Source organism: Eulemur rufifrons, chromosome 19 (genome assembly GCF_041146395.1).
Source record: "Eulemur rufifrons isolate Redbay chromosome 19, OSU_ERuf_1, whole genome shotgun sequence".
In the NCBI taxonomy this organism is placed as follows: Eukaryota; Metazoa; Chordata; class Mammalia; order Primates; family Lemuridae; genus Eulemur; species Eulemur rufifrons.
In genome coordinates, this window is record NC_091001.1 from 44,149,770 (window position 1) to 44,167,797 (window position 18,028).

General features: G+C 36.0%; 1 protein-coding gene across 1 annotated transcript in view; it reads right to left on the reverse strand.

Annotated features, from left to right (window-relative positions):
- NPHP1 (nephrocystin 1) overlaps positions 1-18,028 on the reverse strand; it is a 56,027-nt gene that overhangs the window by 17,984 nt on the left and 20,015 nt on the right. Inside the window, exons 8-14 of the mRNA XM_069494599.1 lie at positions 17,840-17,882; positions 16,745-16,832; positions 15,270-15,364; positions 13,208-13,336; positions 5,354-5,428; positions 3,278-3,388; positions 2,068-2,150 (exon numbers count right to left, since the gene is read on the reverse strand). Of these exons, the coding sequence (XP_069350700.1) occupies positions 2,068-2,150; positions 3,278-3,388; positions 5,354-5,428; positions 13,208-13,336; positions 15,270-15,364; positions 16,745-16,832; positions 17,840-17,882 (624 nt within the window). The remainder of the gene's footprint in view (positions 1-2,067; positions 2,151-3,277; positions 3,389-5,353; positions 5,429-13,207; positions 13,337-15,269; positions 15,365-16,744; positions 16,833-17,839; positions 17,883-18,028) is intronic.

The following is an 18,028-nucleotide window of genomic DNA, read 5'->3' on the forward strand; positions in this document are numbered from 1 at the left end:
TTTTTCCACATCAAAATGAGAAAGGTTAATGGAAGTCATTAAAGTGCTTTGACTTTAATGATTTGTGTTAATGACAAGTAATGACTGTTTTTTGAGGTAGTTTTCAAATATGTTGAGCCATTATTTGAAATAAAGCCATCATGAATTTATATTATTTTTAAAATATGAAAGTAACATGTAGATTGCTGTAAAAAGTTTGGCATAGAAATGATAAGTAAAAAAGTGAAAAATCCCTCCCCATATCTTCCACCCTAGTTTAGTAAGTCTCCTGCCCTATCTTTTTCTATGCAAATGCAAACAAATAGATTAACACAGTGAATTTCAAAAGTAACGCATGCTTTTCTTTTGAACTTACATACCAAGCGTACAAAGCAGACAGTAAAACCCCAGGGCACCACCTCCCCAGTTCTGCCCCTCAGAGGCAACTCTGGGAACAGTTTACCCAGACCCACCCACATAGGTTAACAAATAGCTTTTAATGAACAGAAGTGGAGTCACAGTATTCACACTATTGAGCAACTTATTTTTTTCATATAATATACAATGAAAATGTTTCTATATTAATATACAGAGCTCTACCTTATTTAAAAAAGTAGCTGTGACTTTATTTTCAGAAAAGATGGAGTAGATGTACTTTTCCATATTTCTTCCACTAAGTACAACTAAAAACCCTGAATATATTAAAAAACAAAAAAACCCCACAAATACCCTGTCCCACAAAAACCTGTGGGATTTTACTGTCTGCTTTGCACATTTAGTATGTAACTTTAAAAGAAAAACATGTGTTACTTTTGAAATTCACTGTGTTTATCTGCTCATGGTAATGAGGTGCCACTCCCCCTCCCACTGGGGTGAAGTCAGAGGACTGGTGGAGTCAGGACTTTTACCTCTGCCCAGAGGTAAGGCGGCCTTGTGAGGAGTGTTATCTAAATTAATCCTGGCAACAAGCCTTTGGGGTAGGAATTATGACAATCCTCCAGATTAAAGATGGGGGAAGTTCAGGTTTGCAGACCATAAGGGACCCACTTATAGTTACTCAGGCAGAGCTGGGACCAGAGCGCTTAATTTTATAATTCCAATATCGGGATCTTAATCAGCAATCCTACTGCCTGCCCATTTGTGTCCCTTCTGTGAATTTCTTTTTATACCCTAGACTTAGATCTTTTTTCCCCCATTTTAAAATTTGGATTATCTTTTTCTTATTAATTTTAAGAGCCCATTTTACATTAGGGATAATAATCTTCTCACTCTTCTGTATATATTGCAAATATTTGCTTCTAGTCTGCCTTTTGATCTTAAAGTTTAAAGTTGTTCATGGTGGTTGCCACTACAACTTTAATGTCCCACCTACAGAAGAAAGGTAGAGAGTCACAGAGGACCTGAGAGCCTGGATTTAGCTTTCCTACTCTTTGAAAATTGGGCTCTGTTTTTATCACGGTGAAGTGTACAACACCATAGGAAATAATTGAAAGAATATTCTCAGCAAATAGCGAGCGCAAACATATTTTAAAGTACCTATTCTATATGTGTCATTTCTTCCTCCCTAGGATGAGACTGTGCATGTTGTTTTCATATATTTCTTTAAACAATACTAAAATCAACATTAAAAGCTCTCTCCCCCAAAGTTTTTGAAATGCTAATAGGATAAACCTGAGGTATCTAGATTTTAAAAATTGAATTTCTTTTTTTTTTTGAGAAATAAAACATTCAAGATTTATTTTCCAACAGACAGGAGGCATCAGCAGGAACAGCTACAGGGATTTCTCATTAGATCAAACATTCACAAGGCACTATTAGCTCAACAGTGAGAAAGCCACTGGTGTGTTCCATGTAACAATATCCACTTCACAGCGTAAACAGTTACTATTATTGTGTTCACTTACAATTCCAGAAGGAAAGGCAGAATTTGGCAAAAAAAAAAAAAAAAAAAAAAAAAAAAAGGGAAGGGAGGGAAATCCTAAAGTCAGGTGCAATAACTAACAAACAAAATTTTGGGTAATAGTCTTGATCCACTTTAAAAAAATGAATTTCTACAGAATTATTCATTTGTAAGGAAAGCCAACTTACTTTGTTGGAATAGGAACTCCACTGGCATCAAAAAGTTTAAGAAACACCCAGCCACAACTTAATTCACCTCTTTCACCAGTTGACTAGGAAATAAAACAAATATATGAAGTTTAATGTAGGCACTAGTCAAATTTATAAGCACACACCAAGCCCTTTTAAAGGAACAAAACTAGTATTCACCTTTAGAACTAAAAAGTTCTTCACAAGAAAATAAAATGAAACATAGTAGAGTCCCATTTTACTTGCAGGTCAGATGTTAAAGGTAGTATGTCAAATAATAATCATATTTTGTCAACATTGCTCTTAAAAATTCCTTAAGCCAGATGATGTGGCAACCGTGCTATTATCTCTTGAGTGATATAAACATTACGCAGAGTGATCTCAATTCACATCAATATTATCTGGGATTATGAAGCTTTGTTTCACTGAGAGAATGGAATGCAGATGTCACTCATTCAAGGGCTGTTTTGCTTGGAATTTTCTCCCCACTGTCAATTGCTAGAGGCCTCCAGAGTTTGGGGGGGCGTGCACCTCTCCCTATTCTACTCACCTGCAATACATATGGATGAATTTGCATTAAAGAAATGAAGGGATGGTGTAATACTATTAATGTAACCTCTCTGGGGTTACCAGGCTCTCTGGGTTACCAGGAGGCCAAGTATATATACTATACCTCTCAAGCTGTTATTAGAATGTGGAGACATTTAATTACTAGCACAGACCTGTGCCCACTGGTTCAATAGTTTATATGGCATAAGTTAACCCCAGTTTCTGGTGTAGAGAGTCACAGAGGACCTGAGACTTTATAAAAACTACCACTCTGCCAGGTCCCTTAATCAGATCCCTCAGTTACAAGGCTAAGCGCACTCAGCCTCTGGAGGACAGAGGTGGACCACAGTGCCAGAATGTCACTGAGCACCTTTTATCACTTTCCACAAAGTCCCACCCTTTCCGAATTTTCATTTCCTTAAAAGCACTGGAGTTCATGCAAGATATAAATGTAAATATAAATCAATAACGTTTTATTTTAAATACTATTTAAAAAGCAGAACTACATATAAAATTAGAAACACTGCCATTGTAGTTCCTCAAAGGATTAAAATTCTATTACACATAAAAACCTCCATTATTTTACTTATAAATACAGACAATTTTTAAACTTTCCCTTTTAACTGATACATTAGAAAGCATTATCTTTCAACTGACATACATTGCGAATATAAGAAATTCCAAGTTCAAATAATATTCCAAGATCTGGAGATGAAGAATTGGACCTGATAAAACAATCACCATCAAGTAAGCATGGCAAGATGCCAGTAACCTGAAATGAAAAAGAAACTAAAGTTACTTATCAGTAACTTTGAAAATAAAATAAATAAAATAAAAAATAAATAAATAAAAATAAAGTAAGAAAGATTAAAAAATAGGAAAGGGGTTTCAACCCTATTCATTAATAAATGGTTTTTGCCTTTGCATTATAAAAAAATCTTTTAAGGAGAACAAAAAGCAGATGGATTAGATTCATTGATACCAATAATTTGAAATAAAAAAATTTAACTTGTCTGTTTAAGGGCAACACCTTTACCTTCACTTCCTCTGTGCTTAGAATAGAGGCTAAAATAACAAGCATTGTACCTAAGTCCCCAGAGGTGTTACAAAAAATAGTTTGCATACATTACATTTATACTAACCATTGTTCTTCATAAACAGAGCTAAAATGCAAGACTGAATACACATAGTTGTTCAACTTTCCTGATGACTGCCTTATAAATGTTCCTTTCCCTTCCCTTGTGTTCATTCCATTTCCTCCCCCTAGACCTGTGGTCCCCAACCTCCACACCAATACCAGTCTGGTCCCTGGCCTCTTAGGAACCAGACTGCACAGCAGGAGGTGAGCGAGCAGAGCTTCATCTGTATTTACAGCAGCTCCCCATGACTCGCATCACCACATAAGCTCTGCCTCCTGTCAGATCAGCAGTGGCATTAAATTCTCATAGGAGCCCGATTCCTACTGTAAACTGCGTATTCGGGGGATCTGGGTTGGGCGTTCCTTATGAGAATCGAATGCCTGATGATCTGAGGTGGAGCTGAGGTAGTGATGCTAACACTGGCGAGCAGCTGCAAATACAGATTATCATAAGCAGAGAGGTTTGACTGCACAATAAATGTGACGCGCTTAAATCATTCTGAAACCATTCCGCCTGCCACCGGTCTGTGGAAAAAGTGTCTTCCATGGAACCGGTCCCTGGTGCCAAAAAGGTTGGGGACCACTGCCCTAGACAACTGTGTCCCCCTTTCTTGTCTATAAAATCCTATCCATCCTTCAAGGTCTCGTTTCTCTTCTACAAAATCTTCCCTGAGCCAAAGGACTAGAATCAACATCACCCTTCTCTGTGCTTCCAAGCACTTGGAGCCCTATAACCATTACAATCTGCCTGAGTGAAACTTATCAACAGTACCCACCCCACATGGCTATTGTTAAGGACTGTGTAGGACAATGCACACCAGGGCCGGGCAGAGGGCCTGGCACCTGGCTAGAGCTCCATAAATAGAGGATATTGTTACTATTCACATAGGTATTTTTCCCTACTAACATGTAAGTTCCCACATACCTAGGAAGAATGCCTTGCACATAACAGATGTTTAATGTCATTCAACAAAGTAACATATACTTATTATTTATCCTCCCCAACACTTTCGTATCCTGAGAAAATATTAGAAATTCTACCTAAACACTTCACATACACAGAGATGCAACAGCAGAATTGTGATGTTGTGCCAAAAGACGAGCCGTATCTCTGTCTTCACTATTATCCATGTAATACTGACTCAACGATTTGAACCCACCTAACCTCATTCTGGTCTTGACAGTATCTGGGTGTAACGTACCAGTCCCCTAGGTGTCACCTTTGATTTTATCTGAAGAAAGCATAGCCCTTGTTAGCACAGTTGGAAGATTTCATTTTTAAAAAACACTCCACTTCCTAAATTTTATCATTTTGTTTTCATTTTTCACCACATGGGCATTTTCTAAAATTGAACCCTGAAATCCATTGAATGAGATGACTCATAGGAATTATAACTTTGGTGGGTCAGAAACATGAGTAATTTTTATCCAAGTCCTCAAGGAACACCAAAGAATCTAAAGATTTAAATCTAGCCCCACCTATTCTGTGCTAAATATAAATGCTACCCTTTGACAGCCTTATCTTAGAAATTAATTGCTTAACACATAATAGGTAAAAGAAGTTCATTCCCCATTCCAGTCACTCGGCAGATTACTTACCTGGGGGGAAAAGGTCCATGTTTTGGGCTTTTTAGATTGCCATGTGGCTCTGACTGTATGAATGTTGCTCAGGACCTGAAATGAGATTTTCCCTTTTGAGATCATGTTGTAGAAACCTCTTTGAAACATCACCATTTCCACATCCCAAAGAGTTAACAGTGGCTATGCTGGGTGGGGCAGATAGGGAGCGGAAAACTTTCACTTTTTACTTCGTGCGATTCTGTAATGTTTTTCTTTTTACATCAAGTATGATATCACTTTTAAAATAATTAGTGAAAAACAAGTGTTCCAGTACTTATTAATAAAACAATGAGGGAATTGATAAAATAGTATAACAATAAATCATATTTATTGAAATCCTTAATATCTGGGATAGGTTTACCAGAAAAGTAAGTAGAATTTCAGGTAAAAATGGCCCTTTAAGAGATGTGACCCACACAAGCATTTCATATGTAGTCTATCACCCTGTCACTATGGTAGACAATGCTAACAACTCAGATACACTTACATTTTTCTCCAGATGTCTAGTCCCATAAATTGTATTCTTCCTGCAATTTAATCTCTTATAAAATGCTATATGCAAGAATTTCATCCTACAACTTACATAAAATAATGAAACACAAAAGGAGCAAAAACTTTATATCATAAAGAGTTCAAAGTTATGGCCCAAACTGGCATTTTCCAAAGGCATGGATAACATATAATTTTTATTTTAGATGAAAATATTTTATTATAACATTTCTAAAACTAAGCTCTAAAAATAATCCTAAATGTGTCAAATTAGGTCAAATTCAATTCACTGTCCTCTACGTCCCTAATAGTAAGTACATAGGTGTATTTTATGGGCAGCTGAGTTGCTTTCCACATTAACAAAATCCTCATTTCTTTCAACAACTAATATATATTAATTTACTTGAATTTTTCCTGAAATAATATATATTTTCAACCTGGACTCTTGGGAGTACAAATTTCTTCTGATTAATACCTGGTAACTACTGTAAGACTATATTTTATTTATTCTAAGGTCCTTCTGGATTTGTCAAGGAATGTTTCCTACCTCTAGTATCCAAGAATTCCTTTGTATCATCAAAACTGAAATTTCACACTATCTCTTTTACCTTTTCAGCTTGGAGAATACTGATTTTGAAGTTTAGATTCAGTACTACGGCTTGATAATTTTATACCTTTCTTGGCTTACAGACTCTAAAAGCTAAAAAGGACTTAGTCTAACCATCTCACCATACATTTGAGAAAACTGCAGCCAGAGAAGGTAAATGACTGGCTCAGAATTATACTGCTTTCTGCACAAAACCAGATGCAAAGAATGAAGTAATCAAGGATTAAAAAAAAATTAGAAATATTTCATTCAGCAAACTTGATTAAGAATGCATAAAGAACCAAGCATGGTGGTGCACACCTATAGTCCCAGCTACTTGGGAGGCTGAGGTGGGAGGACTGCTTGAGCTTAGGACTTCAAGACTAGCCTGGGCAACACAGCAAGATCCCATCTCTAGTTGAAGAAATAGAAAAGAATGCACAATGACCTCTGCTCAACTAGTGTACGCTTCAACACAACCATTCTGCTCCAGACATAAAGCAGTGAAACAGTCATAGTTAAAAAGACAGAGCCCAATTTAAAATTTAGATGAATACATCAATAGAGCACAAAGAGAAAAATAAAAAAGAGAGTGAGACTGAAACCAGTAGTCTCCTGGCCTCTGAGTCTAGAAGGAGCATGTGGTGGCAAGGAGATGGATTTATACGTTACAGAGGCTAAAGGTACTTAAAACATGACAGAGGAATAGAAATAGTCTTACTGTTTGAAGCCAGTAGAGTAAAAAAAAAAAAAAAAGGTTTGCCAACAATTCTCCTCATAGGAAGTAGTGAGCCTAAGCAGGTATGAGGACAATGACATAGCTATGACACCAGGATCAGAATCAAGTCAACAAATGGGCCATTTAATGAATCAGTGGTATCTCTGATGTCATCTTAGATCAAGAACTCTCGGATGGGCGTGGTGGCTCACGCCTGTAATCCTAGCACTCTGGGAGGCCGAGGTGGGCGGATCATTTGAGCTCAGGAGTTCGAGACCAGCCTGAGCAAGAGTGAGACCCCATCTCTACTAAAAATAGAAAGAAATTATATGGACAACTAAAATATATATATACAAAAAATTAGCCGGGCATGGTGGCGCATGCCTGTAGTCCCAGCTACTCGGGAGGCTGAGGCAGTAGGATCGCTTAAGCCCAGGAGTTTGAGGTTGCTGTGAGCTAGACTGACGCCACGGCACTCACTCTAGCCTGGGCAACAGAGTGAGACTCTGTCTCAAAAAAAAAAAAAAAAAAAAAAAAAAAAAAGAACTCTAAACTCTACTATAAAACCTGGTTCTGGACTGGGGTTGGGGGATGCTGTACCAGTGACAGCATGATGCAACCACAACACTACTAGATAGAAGGAATAGGTATTGGAGGAAATAATTGGAGTTGAAAAGGTATTTCATGAAATGGCTGAAAAATCCCCAAATTGGGCAAAAGACATAAACCTACAGATTTAAGAAGCTGAACATACCCAAACAGGATAAACCTGAGAAATCTGTGCCAGATACACCATAAACTTCTGAAAACTAAACACAAAATATTTTGAAAGCTGTAAGAGAGAAACAATACCTAGGTTAGCCAATAAGGGAAAAATAATTTAAACGACAATGACAATGGATTTTATCAGAAACCATGCAGGCCAGAAGGAAGTGGCACATACTTTTCAAGTGCTCAAGGAAAATAACTGTCAACCTAGAATTCTATATCTAGTGAAAATATCCTTCAGGAATGAAAGGGAAACAGAGACATTCTCAGATAAAGTCTAAGAGGATTTGTCACCAGCAAACCTACCCTAAAAGAATGGTTAAAGGAAATTTTCTAAACAGAAAGGACACAATAAAAGAAGGAATCTTAGAATGCCAGACAGGAAGAAAGAACAATGGAAATAGTAAAAGTGTAAGCAAATATTATCGATTTTCTCTTGAGATTTCTAAATTATGTTTGATGGTTGAAACAAAAATTATAATACTGTGTTATGTGGTTCTCAATGTATGGAGAGGAAATATTTAAGAAAATTATATTATAAACAGGGAGGATAAAGAAAATTAAAGGAAGATAGAGTCTTATACATCACCCCAACTGGAATGTTGACACCAATAGACTGTGCTAAGTTACATATGTGTAAAATAAGACCTAGAGCAAGCACTAGGAAAGCTAGCCAAAGAGATCCCCTCATCAACACTATAGATCACTAAGAATGAGTTCTAAAAAATCTTCTGGTAACACACAGGAAGGCAGGAAAAGAAAACAGAGAGAGAGAGTGGGAACAAAAGAGAGAGGGAACAAAAGAAGCAAAAACTAAAGCAGCAGATGAAAGGCTTGAGGTTCACTGCCGGTATCTGCCCACTTCTGGATGCTGTGCAGGGCCTTCGGGGAGTTGTTTTCTATATTGCCCAGACTTGGCGGGCTGGTCCAAGAGGAACTTAATCAGCCATTACTGGAAGTGGTATCTCATTAATTAATTTTAATAACAATGCTTTTTATTTGTAACTAGGCTTAGATTTATTAAATAAGCACTTTTAAGTAAATAGCATGAGTATTTATATAACTATTAAATATGTTCTTTAACATCTCAATTTGGGAATTTGACATAAACTCATTTAATAAACTAACTTCTATTATTTTGACATGAAATAAGTTTCATTATTTTGATATGTTATTCAAAATAAAATTCCAGTCTTTGTCTTATGTTCTCGTATGAGAACAGGGAGAGGTAGGGGAAAAGGTATCAAACCAGATCTAAGAGAAGGAAGGCAACTTAGCTCTTCTTGGTCACTGATGACACCTACTGGCTCATTTGTGACAGTGGTTTTGTGCAGAAAATGTAGAAGTGAGGGAGGATCACTATAATGTAAGTTCACTCATTTATTCCAAGTTCAGATGAAAAACAGAAAGAAAGGCACTTTCTTCATGCTGGGCGTTAGAAGTATACTCAACATGAGCAAAACAAAACCCACATCAACTCTTCCACATCAACTGAGGAACACTGGAAGACCAAGTGTTCCTCATCTCATTGAATGTTACCACCATCCATCCAGAGGTAGAAGTCATACTGGACCCTCCATTCTCCCTCTATTCTCAGTAACCAATCTCTCACCAAATTTTGTTGATTTTTACCTTCAAAATATCTCTCTATCTACATCTCTCATCTCTGCCTCCACTTCTCTAAGTTATCATCATCATCTCTTATCCCAGTCAGTCATTCTTCTAAAGCATTGTTGTATGCATTGTTTTAAGTACTTCACTTATTTAACTCATTTAATCCTCACATTGAGCCTAAGAGATGTGTATTAGATGAGGAAAGTGAGAGAGAGCAAGGCCAAGTAATTTGGTCAAGGTCCCACATTTAGCAAATGGTGGAGCCAGGATTAATCTTTAAAAAGCTGGCTCCAGATTTTATTCTCTTGAAGATGACACTTGGCTGTCCTTTGACCACTATGCTATGCCACAGCTCTCCAAATGGCCTGCTCATGTTCTCTTTGGCCCCCATCTAATCCATTCTTCGGAAAGGAGCCAGAGATCTTTCCCAGATGTAAATCTAATCATGTCATCTCCTTCCGTGACTTACTGCTTTTGGGATATAGACAAAACTCCTTTAAATCATGGCTTACAATGACTCACACTGTATCCCTTCCTGATATCTCCCATTCCATCCCATTCTACACTTCCTCCTGCTCTTTCCACTAAGCCACACTGGCCTCCCACTTCCCAAGTCCTTTCTCAACAGGACCTTTGCCTATGCCATGCCTTCAGCCAGATACACACTTTCCTTTTCTCTTCTTTGGTAAGGCCTGTTCACCCTGATCTCAGCTCAAGCATTGCCTCCTCATGAGGGAGCTTCTACTACTGGTTTGAGGATCCTTTTCTAATGTAATGTACGCATCTAGTGCTATAAATTGCCCTCTAAGCAGTGTGTTAGCTAACATCCCACAAATTATGATATGTTGCATTTTCATTTTTTGTTCAGTTCAAAATATTTTATTTCTCTTGAAATTTTCTTTTAACCCATTGATTATTTAGAAGTCTATTGTGTAATTTCCATGTATTCAAGGATTTTTGCATTTTTTTTTCCGCTATTGATTTCTAATTTAATTCTATGTGATCAAGGACCATATGTTGTATGATTTTAATTCTTTTAAATTTGTTTAGGTTTGTTTTCTGATTTAGGACCATCTATCTTGGTGAATATTCCATATATACTTAAAAGAATGTACATTTTACTATTTTCTGGTAAAGTGTTATACAAACATCAATTAGATCTAATTTGTTGATACGTTATTCAGTTCTTTTACATTCTTACTAATTTTCTGTCTGCTTGTTTTATATTACTGACAGAGAAGTCTCCAACTATAATTGTGGTATTACCTGTTTCTCTTTTCAGTTATACCAGTTTTTATTCATGTATGTTAAAGCCCTGATGTTAGGTGTGTACACATTTAGGATTGTTCTGTCTTACAGGTGAATTATCACTTTTATCACTAGGTAATGTTTTAAGTCACTTTGATATTAATATATGTTGAATGGTGTATCTTTTTCCATTTTTCTACTTTTAACCAACCTATATTATTATATTTAAGGTGGGCTTCTTGTACATAACATATAATTGGGTCTCTCTCATTGTGGCTTTAATTTGCATTGCCTTGATATCTTATTATATGTTGAGTATCTTTTTTTACTCCTATTGGTTTTTCATATGAACATTTGAAGTTTTCACAAAAACATTTGAAGTACCTGTTCAAATGTTTTGCTTATTTAAAAAACTTGAGTTATCTTTTTATTTCTTGGACATCCCTGACTTGTACTTAATCTTAGGGAAAAAGTGTTCAATAGTTTGCTGTAAAGTATGATGATGCTAGTTTTAGTTTTTTCTTATTGCATTTTACCAATTTGAGGAAATTCCCTTCTATTCCTAGTTTGTAGAGAATTTTTTAAATATCATAAATGGGTGCTTATGAAAAGCATCTGTCAAATGCTTTTTCTGTATCTATTGAAATGGTCACGATTTTTCTTCTTTGTCCTATATGGCAAATTACAATGATTGATTTTCAAATGTTAAATGTTGGTTACACATTTGTGTACATTTGAATTTCTGAAATAAATTCCAATTGGTCATGATATATTATCCATTTTATATATTGCTAGATTTATTTTGACAATATTTTGTTTAGGATTTTAGTTTCTATATTCATAAGGGATACTGGTCTTGTAATTTTTCTTTCTTGTAATGTCATATTTTGGTATCACATTTTTCCTGGCCCTATGAAATGAGCTGAGAAAGAGAAACATTTCTTCTTTATCTATTCTTTGGAAGAGCTTGTGTAAGATTGGTATTATTTCTTCCTTAAATGTCTGGAAGAATTCACCAGTGAAGCCATATGGGCCCGAAGTTTTTTTGGTAGAAAGACTTTTATGAGAGCTTTAATTTCTTTAACAGATGCTATTCAAATTTTCAATTTCTTCTTGTGCCAGTTTCCATACATTATGGCTTTCTAGGAATTTATCGATTTCTTCAATGTTGTCAAATTTACTGGCATAGGGTTTATAATATCCTTTTATTGTCCTCCTAATGTATGTAGGATCTACGATAATGTCTCAATTTCCATTTCAGATATTGATAGTTTGTTTTCTTTTGTTGTTTTTAAAATTTCTTCATCAGTTTTACTAGGAAGCTTTCAATTTTATTAATGTCTTCAAAGAATAAAACTCTGTCTTTTTTGATTTTCTTTTGTTCATCTGTTTTTTATTTCATTAATTTCTACTCTTATCTTTATTATTTCCTCCTTTCTACTTTCATCAGGTTTAACTCACTCTTCTTCTAACCTCTTGAATTGGTAGCTTTGATTACTGATTTTAAATCTTTCTTCTGCCAGGTGCAGTGGTTCATGCCTGTAGTCCCAGCACTTTGGGAGGCTGAGGCGGGAGGATTGCTTGAGGCTAGGAATTCAAGGCCAGCCTGGGCAACGCAGTGAGACCCTGTGTCTACAAAAAATTAAAAAATAAAAAATTAGCTGGGTGTGGTGGCACATGCCTGTAGTCCCAGCTACTTGGCAGGCTAAGACAGGAGGATCACTTGAGCCCAGGAATTCGAGGTTACAGAGAGCTGTAATCATGCCACTGCACTCAAAAATAAAAAATAAAAATGTTTCTTCTTTTCTAGTACATGGAATTAAAGCTATAAATTTCCATCTAAGCACTGTTTAAGTTGTATTTCATAAAAAATAAATTAATTTTTTAACAGTCATTCAAACTTTTGTTTGGTACTGGGACCAGGGAGGAGTTGAAGGAAAAGGACACAAAGGAAACTCTGTAAGGTAATGGCAATGTTCCATTCCTTGACTGGGGTGTTGGTTATACAGCTGTGTACATTTGTCAAAAATGCAACATTCTACATTTAATACCTGAACTGTATATAACACTAGAAGAGAGGAACCTTTTCACAGGTGAAAAAAACTAAGGTTCAGAGGAGTTAATTGTAATGTGTCAACATCACACACCTGGCAACTGAAAGAGCCAGGGATTAAACCCACATCATCAGAACCAGTGTGCTTTCCACTCTACTACATATTATTTTATATATATTCATACACATATACATACATATACGTGTACATGTGAATACATAGAGAAAGAGCAAGGGATTGAGAGAGAGGGAAGGAGACAGTACATGTTTAATGTAGTATATGTTTAATATGTGGCATTAACAAAATGTTTTTTCATTATCCTGGTGTGAATTGACTTAATTCCTCAGTAAGCTCACCTTATTACCATCAAACAGACAGAGGCGTACATGTCTGCTAAGAACCTGAATGCTTGTTCCTGGGAAAGGAATCATTTTGCAGCTCCATAGGGTCAAAATCAATGAAACACGACTAGGACTTGATCTAATCTGAAAGACAAATGAGTTATAAAAAAGCTTATTTCTCTGATTTATATCACAGATCCATTTTCCAAAGCATCTTTTGTAAATACAACTTAATCAAATGTACATAGAGTTAAAAAAAAAGAAAAGGAAAAATTTTGCACAGATACACACACATGAGAAAAGTTTCAATACTCTGTTTACTTAAAATCAAAACCAGTCATTGCAGGTAAATTTTTCATAAAGTTATACTTGAAGTATTTGCATTTTTTCTTAGATACATAAAAATTATGATGAAAAGAACAGTTAGTACTATCAGTTAAATGTATAATCTGACCACAGAATCACTGTGTTCCTGTCCCTGAGTTCATGCATACAGAATGTGGGTAAGGTTACCACAGCATAACCAATGACACCTGGCATTAATACTGTCCAGCTAACTCCTCCTTGCTTTGATTCCAAGCAATGATTTACAGCATTCTTTGGTTTCTTATATAGATATTTTGACAGAGAGAAGGCACTATGTGATATGATTATTCAAATCGACTTCACAGGTGCAGCTCAGATTGTGAATAAATAAATTGGCATTCTGTTTCTTTATTTTTTAAGAACAGCTTTAATTAAACTTTACATTCTATTTTATCGTCACAAGCCTTTTCATTTAAATAACTTAAAGTGTAGCAAAAAATAAGACAATATCTAACTGTCACTTTTTCAATTTAAGAATGAGAGCAGAATATTTAGTTCTCTGGGCACAAGTTCATAAAATTAAATGCCATTTATTCAAGTACTAGGACACTGAACAGTACAAATATTAACACATCTTTGTTGAATTGCAATAAAAGATACCTAACACTAGGCCAGGTGTGGTGGCTCATGCCTATAATCCTAGCATTCTGGGAGGCCAAGGCCAGAGGATTGCTTGAGGCCAGGAGTTTGAGACCAAAGTGAGCACAGTGAGACCCTGTCTCTACAAAAAATAAAAAAAAAAAAAACCTAGCTGGGTGTGGTAGCTTGTACCTGTAGTCCTAGTTACTCCGGAGGCTGAGGCAGGAGATTTGTTTTAGCCCAGGAGTTTGAGGTTGCAATGAGCTATGATGAAGCCACTGCACTCTACTTGTGGTGACAGAGCAAGACTCTGTCCCACACCACCCCTGAAAAAAAAGTAATAACAATAATAAAATTAAAAAAAAGTTTTTTTAAAAAAGATACCTAACACTAAGAAGGTTTCAGACAATGCTTGGGTTAAAAAGGAAAAAGGGCACTAAAATTCTGCATTATCTGTCCCCACAAAACCTGACCACACTGTCCTCTTATTCCCTTGAGGCTGTGGGGAAGGGAGGGAGAAAAACAAGGTAAATAGGAAGGGGAGTGATGTGCTCTAATGTGGTTTATGTCTGCTAAAAGGGAGAGGAGTAGAATTAAATATCAAGAGTATTTCCAACTTCAAATACTGGAATACCAGGAATCCTCTCCTCTTAGCACTACCCAAAAAGGCATAATCATAAAGTACTTCAAACTTTCTTATTCCTGCCTTATTAGAATAATAGTACTACTATTAATAATAATGATGATACTGGCTAACATTTATTGAGTTCATAGGTACCAGGCATTATTCTAAGCCCTTTACACACATAATATAATTCTCACAATTTCATCTTAGAAGTATTATTATTATTTTCTTTTTACAGATGAAGAAATTGAGGCAAAGCATGATCAAGATAGAAACCTAGTATTATTGCCTTTGTAACAATGGGTGAAGAGAGCAATGGACTTAAGACAAAGTCAAGGTAATGAGTCCAAGTGTTCCCTTAATTATGAAAATACCACTATTGCAAAATTACAGTACAGAAATAACTTTGTGTTTTCTATGCTGTATCAATTGATATATTATTTGTCTACTCGCAACCATGACAAAATCTGGGCAAGTTACAGATTTACTGATAGTAACCACACTTACAGTGCCTGCTTTAGCATCCCACATGGGATTGCTGAAGGACAGTTGTGAAGATGTGAGCGCTGGTTGTAAGAAGTAACTGGCTCGAAATTGATTCCCTGCAAAAAACAGTTTTTCTTTTATTTTCTTACAAAAAAAAAGAATGAAATTCAAAACCATAAGTCCATGATGTTATGCTATAAACAGGAAACAGACATCTCCAAAATGCCAAGCTGCTCACAGGAACTTGCTTTCCAAAACAGATGCACCAATATAGATTTATACATAAAAACAACAGTACAAAACTTAAAGATACAAATACATAAAAGATCATCTTAAAGCAACTTTAGGAAAGATCTTTAAAGACTTTTAGGCCAATAACATGCCACATGAGATGATTCATTCAAATATTTTTATAAAATACAGAAATCTCTAAGTACTTTTTCAAGATTTTAGAAAAAATACATAATCATAAGTTTCACTTATTACACAAAAGCATTGTTATATCCTTCCTGCATTCACTAGTCATGAGAATACTGATTATAACATCATTTATCCATTCAAGAAATAATTTTTGAGTCTGTCCTCTGTACCAGGTACAATGCTAGGAGCTAGAAATACAAAGATGAGTCAGAGAGATATGTCTCCTGTACTCATTAGCTTGCACTTCAGTGGGTAAACAACTAAAAAAATAAGTAGACAGGCAAATAAATATATTATAAATAAATAAATAAATAAATAATAAACTGGCTTAGAGCTATTAAGGGTGCTCAAATAAATGGATGGGAGTAAGGAGAACCTACTTTACTCAAGGACAGCATCTCCAGGAAGGTAGAATTTACCAAGACACAAAGAATGAGAAGGATCTGGGCATTTAGGGAGGTCTGGGAAGAGCCTTCCCAGCAGAGACAACCTCAAAGCAGCCCTTACACAGATAATCAACAACTCAGGGTACAAGAGATCTTGGAGTCTCCCAAATAATTCTTCTTGAAAATGAGCTCATAGACAAAAGTTGCCGAGTATAGGGAAATATAAGAATGAAAAAAGAAACAGAAAGCCAAATGGAGATAACTCTGGAAAGGTTTTGCCAGGAAGAGGATCAGAGAAAAGGAGGCTTTGGTTACAAGGGGGTAGGGTTGGAGGGGCTAGTCCTTCAGGGTGGGAGGTATTAGGTGTGCTGGTACTACAGATGGGGGAATGAACCAGTGTGGGGAAAAGGGGCCAGGTAAAGATACAGGAAAAGGCTGATAATTAAAGGTGTTCAGTGTTTGAAAAAAAAGAAAGGGGCTGGAACTCAGAGCACAGATAAAAAGTCTGGCCTCTGATAGGATCAGGGATCCTTCCTCGCCGTCACGGGAAGGACAAGGAAAAGATGAGCACCGAAGAGAAGTGAGACTCACCATCTGCTTCAACAACTTGTTTTGCCTACGATAGAGAAATTAGATGTAGACCTTGACAGTGTAATTGAAAGAGTGCAGTGGCTGATATGCACGTGTTACCTTCCTCCAGAAGCTGGTAGAGTGTGGAAGGCCTGAATCCTGAAGGGATAGCTCCCATTGCGGTTAACACATCAATAGTGTTTATCTGCTAAAGATATTAAAAAAAAATTGATTTGCTTGTTTTCACACGTTTCCTCACCTCTATAATACTTTATCACTATAGCAACTATAACCCAAATAATGAAAATACAAATGTACAGACTTTAGTGGAAAAATACTATAATTTAATTCCAAATTCCTGAGAGGATTTCACCACTGGATTCTGGCCTCTCCCTAGGACCAAAGCTCCATACAGTGCCCAGAGTGCAGAGCTCTGTGTTCTAGACGAGCTGCTTCGAGTACCCCGCTTACTGAAATGTACTCCTGTCTTGCTCCACACGGTGCTGCCATTGTAAGTTAATAGCTAATATGCTGTATTAATGACCGATATGCACTAAAGAAGTAATGGATTTTTTATATGTAAATGTACACACACACACACACACACACACACGAATGTCTTTATAAGTAATAAGTAGAGAAAAAGGTCAGGAAGGATACTTTCTTTTTTTTTTTATTTTTTTTTTATTTATTTTATTTATTTTTCTTTGTTTTATTTTCTCAGAGCCAAATGTCAGTAGGGAAGGATACTTTCTAAACTGCTAATGGTGATTACTTATGGGGGTGAAGGAGAGAATTTTCATTTTACATAATGAAATTTGCTATGCTATGTAATTTTTTTAAATTATAAGATTATAGATAATTTCTTATTTTGGGGGGGCTTCTCAGAATTTTTCAAATAGTAACTGAAATTTAGTATCAGTCTTAGCTGAAATGATAAAAATTTCAGGTAGGATCAATGACAATGTTTCTAAGCCCTCAAATCATACACGAGTGAGATTATCTACTCTTTCTGTATAAAAGATCTAATGAGAAATGTTATTTGGAGCACAGGCTTACTAAACCAGAAATATATGTCTTCTGCTATGTACATTCCATGCCCTGTTTAAGATCCATTGCTATCTTCCATAGTCTATATCTGGTTCCACATCTGAACTCAATCAAAACTATTAGGTAACAAAACAAGACATAATTAGTAAGAAAGAAGATACCAACCTCTGAGATAGCTTTTTGAACAGCACTCCAATGGGAATCAGTTCTAGGGAGACAAAATAGCAAGGTGAGTGCAGGGATAAGTTATACCCATTCACTCAATTAGGGAGCTTCATTTATCAAAGAACATGTATGTAATTGTCAGTAAGTTTTGAAAATCTAATAGTCTTTAGATGAAACCAATATGGAACT